We start from the raw sequence: 6,000 nt of genomic DNA on the forward strand, positions 1-6,000 counted from the left end.
ACAGAGATACCAAACTCTTATGAAACAAACAAAAACCATGAAAGATTCAATTAATCTCCCTCGAAGGCTGATACTGAGGTTTATATTGCAAAGACAAATGACTTGGTGCCCTCTTCTATTTGTGTTTGTTAAAAAAGCTGAATATATTTACCTTCTTTTTGATGAAGAATATGAGCACTGTGCTGACTACTACCAGAACGAGAAAGAGAGTTATATTGCCTGCTTTCAGCAGGAATATGATATCCTGAGGTTGTTTACCTACAAACGACAATGTGAGCATGACAGCTTTAAATGAATTTCATCAAATATTTTCTGATGCAAATACTCTTTATTACCTATAGAGTACTGGACTGTAGGTGGGATGATTATGTGGTAACTTTGGCACCAGGAGCCAACTGAGTTTGTCAGACAAAACTTTAAATGATGTCCATCCCCGAGCTCTCGTCTCACTGAGCTCTTGATCGGCTTGTTGCAGGAAACATCAGAGTCTGCTTTAAATGCATTTGGGACCTCATCCCAGGATGAGTCTGTTTCACAGCTGCAGTGAAACAAAATAAAAGGAGTTTAAATAATCAGAGCTAAAATGCTCTCTGAGCTGAACGGCTGTGCAGGTAATCATACCTGTGATTGAACTCAGAGCAAAACATCCAGGTATAGTTTGCTGGCACCAGACTGACAGTCTCAAGGTTGAGGGTACCATCATCCTTATTAAACAAGAAGTTGAACTTTGGTTCATCTGGAACAAAAATCAGATGATCTCAAACAATCTCACATTTTAAATATAAATGATAATTAAATTTAAGTAATAATAAAACTGTAACAAAGGTTACATTAACCCACCTACAACACACACTGATATGGTCTTTGTTTCCTTTTGTCCTCCAGCCTCCAGGTGTAATTTATAATCTCCTGATATGAGTGGATCACAAAGCTTCACAGTCCTGAGAAACAGTTCATTACAGTCCTCATATCACATGATTACACCAGACAGCATAGTTCTCTGTCGCTGCTCATGAAAAACGTGAATGAATGAATAGTTTTACACTTCCACATGATGACAGTTTGCGTCATTGAAGTACCTGTGCTGTGTTACCCATGTCTCCCTGACACATTTAGTCCTGTTTTTGTCAGGAGTCTCCCAGGAACAGTACTGGAGAACAGGATGGTAGGAAACAGTGGCCTGCAAGCAGGTGCTGGATGCCTCCTGAGCTGATATGATCTTGGTCTCATCCAGCTGTGCAGAGAGGAAACCTTCATCTGAGGAAACACAAGAATAAACCAGATTTATTCAGTGGGAACAGTTTCAAATAATAATGACATGAAATGAAGTCTACTGACCTGAGACATTAACATGAACAGACTTTGAGTTTTTATTTGCATTCGTGCAGGTGTATGTGCCGCTGTGCTCCTCTCTCACTGATCTGATGGACAGGTAGGCCATCTGAACACCGAAATATGAGTCATTTTTAATGCACATCTGGAAGAAAAACCCCATAATAATGATCATTTGCAGGATGATTATCAGTGAAGTACTTTGTGTCTCAGACTGAGGAATATTAAAAAGGTCGGTCAGTTTTCAGACAAACATAACAAGAAAGTTTAAGGAAACTCTCCCTGATTACAGGACATTACTGTACCTCCTCCTCCTCCTCTGGTTTACGTGACAGTGTCCTGGCATTGAGGTGTTTTCCTCCTTTCTCCCACACAGGTGATCTCAGACTGAATCCTGTAACTCTGCAGCGAAGCAGCAGAGACTGACCTTCGCTCAGGGTGACAGTAGATACCTCATCTTTGTTCATTACGCTGCTCTGTAAGTCTGAAACACACATCAGGGCCTCAAGTAAGAAATATTTGCTTTTCGGAGATTAGTTAGTGAATCTCTGGATCTTCTTGAAGTGAAGTTATTTGAACCAAATTTTACTCAAATTAACTCCTGTAACAATATATGGACACGTTCTTTGTGGAGTTATTTAACATCTTATTAATTAATTTCTAACCAGTTACCATAGTCATACAGTTGGGAGCACTCTTGTCCTTCAGTATTGGTTGCACAGCACATCATTCCTGTATTATAATATTCAGTGCTTGATACTTTGCTCTCTTTCCTTCCGTCACTTCCCTTAAACATCTTTGCCTCATCACTATTCTTGTTTCTGTTCAAACAGAGAAAAATCACATTATTAGTGGTGGGAAACTGTCATAGTCCCTCAGTCTTGACCACTTTCTTTCTTCTTGCACACTCACTCTCTCTTCTTAACTATCTGTATGTGTGTGGTGGTGGGAGTTGGGTTTGGGGGTGGTGGTGTTTTTTTTTGCAGGTGTGGTACTCGTCTCGTGTTGCTGCCCTCTGTGCGAAAAATCACATACATGTTCCTGATATCCTCATTTGTAGCCGTACGTAAGATAGTGGCAGACTCTTTTGCTGGATAGTTGAACTACAAACAGTGAAGCCTGGCTCCTTTGCTTATGTGAATGTTCCACTTTTCCATGAGAAACCCCCCTCCCCCAACTTACCTGCTGTTTTCTTGTGCTGTCTGATACCCTATCCTAACCACAGATCCCAACAAAGTGTCCCTCTAAATGATCCAGTCTAAAATGAGACAGAAGAAGTGTTGCTATTCTAAAGTTTGCATACAAATGTAAAAGACAACATCTTACCCAGACCAGGTAATTGTGGGATTTGGGAAACCCACAGAGACACACTTAAAACGGGGAGAAGTATCAGACACGTCAACACCATCAAGCATCAGCTGTGGTTTTGTTGGACGTTCTAAACAACATCAAAGAAAACAGTTAAATTAATTGTATTGTCACTCATTGATCATCAAACAGAGTTTGTTTGAGTATTGTAGAAGAAATAAGGTGAGAAGCTGTTACTCACTCATTACATGAAGAATCACAGTCGTGGAGAACATGGTGACATTGTTGGATTCACAGGTCAGAGTGTACTCCCCTGAATCTGTCTCAGAAAGCTGTGATGTGACCATGGACTGACTCCCATTTCTGCTGAGGTTAAAGGAAACATCTCAGTTTAAATACATAGAAATATAAAGCACCCAAACAGAAACACAGACGGTCACTTACGCTGTCATTACTCGGTCTTCTCCTCTGATCCAGTGGCAGACAAGAGATTCAGAGAAGCCCTCCAGGGAGATGATGAGTTTCTCACTGTTAGAGATTCTTTTATCAAGCACTCAGATGTAATGAAATAACACTCAGACACTTCAGCAGTTTAACGTGCACGGGTGAAACCTCAACAGAGATTCACACCCGTGGAGCAGCTCGCTGCCTTTATTTATACACAGCAGGAAGCATACAAAAAAGGAAATATCATGCTTATCTTGTCAAGCAAGCAGGTGTGATTTCTCAAGAACTTTGTATCCTCCACAAGGTCGTTTCTTACTCTTGGGTGGCGGTTTCCTGCTGCTGACATTTAATAAGAAGGCAAACAGTTTCCGTTATAGAGTAGAGAGCCAGCAGTTAAAATATGCAGCTGTTTGAGTACAAGACAGAAATATAAACACTCTTAGCTGATTATTATATGAATAATAAAACCTTTAAAAACAAAAATCCTCTGACACTTACCCACAGCCAAAACTTTACTGATGGGACCAGATGGATTCAGATAATCAGCTGGTAGCAAACATGCTGCCTGAAAAACAAGAGCCAACATTTAATTCCTCTTTATTAGGAAACTGTAAAATAATCACTGATTACTAGATCAATCCCATACTATATCAATGTGAGTTATGACTGTTCAACAGGGGCTTATCAAAGAATTCAGTGTTTATTTAAAACAGCTCTTACCTCATGACTGGATACACAGACTGGAGTCTTCACATCATCAGAGCAGAGCAGCCCAACAGCACACAGCAGCAGAACAGCTGGAGAGATAGAAAACTGAATCTTTAGTTTAAACAATTATTCAAACTATTATTAAAAAGGAAAAAAAAGGTCAGGGAAAAAGAGGAAACTCAACATAAATGTGTCCTTAAGAAAAGAAGTCTTTTCACTGAGCTCTGGTGGTGCACAGACTTGGGAGCCAGGAGAGCGAAACTGGCTTGAGAAAGAATGCTCCTTATCTGCACAAAGTGATCCACACACAAGCAGAATAACAGGACTCAACTTACCTTTAGCTATAAAAGTGAGGTCATGTTAAGAAAGTACTGGTAATGTAACTTACTCCATACATCGAATAGGTAAACTGCCTTCACGGGTGAAATACAGCACCTCCAACTAGAAACACAGGAAAAGACCACAGATGAATGCAAACAGGGTTGAAATATTGGCCTTACCTGATCACACAAAACTGTCTGCCGGGCGATGGGGAATTATCCCAGGGTGCCTCTCTGTCCCTCCTAAATGGAACTGTTTTGCTTCCTGTTGGAATCCTCAATCAGGAAGATCTTTCTGAGGTAACATAGGAAGATGCATAGATGCTGCCAATAGGCTTCCTGACTGAAATCTTGTAATTCAAGCAATATCCCAGCACTGAGCACATAGTGTGCTGGACTTCAACTGAATTGCTCATGAAAAGGTTTTTTTGTCTACACTTATCTAGTTGTACAGACTTTTTTTTTTTTGGAGATAAATGTTACAGGAGAGATAACATGATACACTTTGGCCCAGATTTTATTTGTGAGGATGATTATCAATGAAGTACTTTGTGTCTCAGACTGAGGAATATTAAAGAGGTCGGTCAGTTTTCTGACAAACATAACAAGAAAGTTTAAGGAAACTCTCCCTGATTACAGGACATTACTGTACCGCCTCCTCCTTCTCTGGTTTACATGATAATGTCCTGACATGGAGGTGTTTTCCTCCTTTCTCCCACACAGGTGATCTCAGACTGAATCCTGTAACTCTGCAGCGAAGCAGCAGAGACTGACCTTCGCTCAGGGTGACATTAGATACCTCATCTTTGTTCATTACGCTGCTCTGTAAAATTATCTCTTGTTTGCTAGTTGGTAATACCTGATAATTAGTAATAAAATTTAATTATTATCAGTTGATAAACATTACCTATTCATATAAGGTAAAATGTACCCCCCAAAAAAGATATTCAAATGGTTCCTCATCTCAATGTTTTTATTCCATAAAAATACAGAATAAAGTGCAACACAACGGCTAATGCAGACAACACTTTCAAAGGCCACTCAGTCCATTTTAAAAGCCAAAAGCACATACAGAAACTCTACAAGGTTGTTTCTGTGCATGTACATTATCAAACATATATATGGATAGATAGAACAGAACACTAACACCAACATTCAATAGTTTCTGTGCTTGCTGTCAGAAGAAAAATACAGCTCCATCAAGCTATGTCCTCTGGGAACAAGAGGGGAAAGGTGTATGCATTGCATAAGCTTATTTTTGAGGCCGTGGACCTTGTTCAGTAGTTTCGCCCCGTCAAGTTCCAAAAACAGTTTTTGAAAAGTGTCAAATGTGTTCTTCAGCTCCTTCGGATATTCGAGGTTGAGGGCATATATCAGTCCCATCAGCAGTACACATGCCTTTGTTCGGCTTCCACATCCCTCCATCACTTGGTTTCCCAAGTCACACAATGGACACATCTGATGGATCCTCCTCAGCCATGATGTGGATCACGATCACCTTCATCATATTGTCTGTGTAATCCTCACATTCCTACGTGTTAAAAAGAAAGAAACAAAAAGCATGCACACGTTTTATTTTATTTAAGATGCTTTTTCAATATATTTCAGTTGATCTAAAGAGGGGAGCGGACAGAAGATGAATGGAGAAGGGGAGAACAGGGGATAGGAAAGGACAGGAGAGAAGAACATTAGGATCCCTTGAGTTAATAAGTAAACTGTTATCAATATGACAAACCTGGCAGTCATGAAAAAGATCTTCTTGTCTTTCCCCGAGGTAGCTAATGAGGCAGCAGATAAGGAGATCCCTTTTCTTCTCAATGCTCTGTGTCTGTAGGGAGATACAACTTAGTGAAAAGACTAAGTCGAGTGCTTTACTTACATTAAG

General features: G+C 40.0%; 1 protein-coding gene across 1 annotated transcript; it reads right to left on the reverse strand.

Moving 5' to 3' along the window:
* Positions 1 to 225: 225 nt before the first annotated feature.
* Positions 226 to 4,929, reverse strand: LOC308385381 (receptor-type tyrosine-protein kinase FLT3-like; the record flags this gene model as incomplete). The annotated part of the gene is made up of 14 exons (XM_080864234.1): positions 226 to 258; positions 451 to 538; positions 622 to 736; positions 841 to 941; positions 1,080 to 1,257; positions 1,339 to 1,477; positions 1,638 to 1,816; positions 2,005 to 2,153; positions 2,659 to 2,770; positions 2,882 to 3,006; positions 3,085 to 3,168; positions 3,582 to 3,652; positions 3,808 to 3,884; positions 4,890 to 4,929. 14 exons carry the CDS (start codon positions 4,927 to 4,929, stop codon positions 226 to 228), a joined length of 1,491 nt encoding a protein of 496 aa, XP_080720360.1.
* Positions 4,930 to 6,000: the final 1,071 nt, after the last annotated feature.

This window comes from Rhamphochromis sp. 'chilingali', assembly GCF_963969265.1.
Source record: "Rhamphochromis sp. 'chilingali' genome assembly, chromosome: 18".
NCBI lineage: Eukaryota > Metazoa > Chordata > Actinopteri > Cichliformes > Cichlidae > Rhamphochromis > Rhamphochromis sp. 'chilingali'.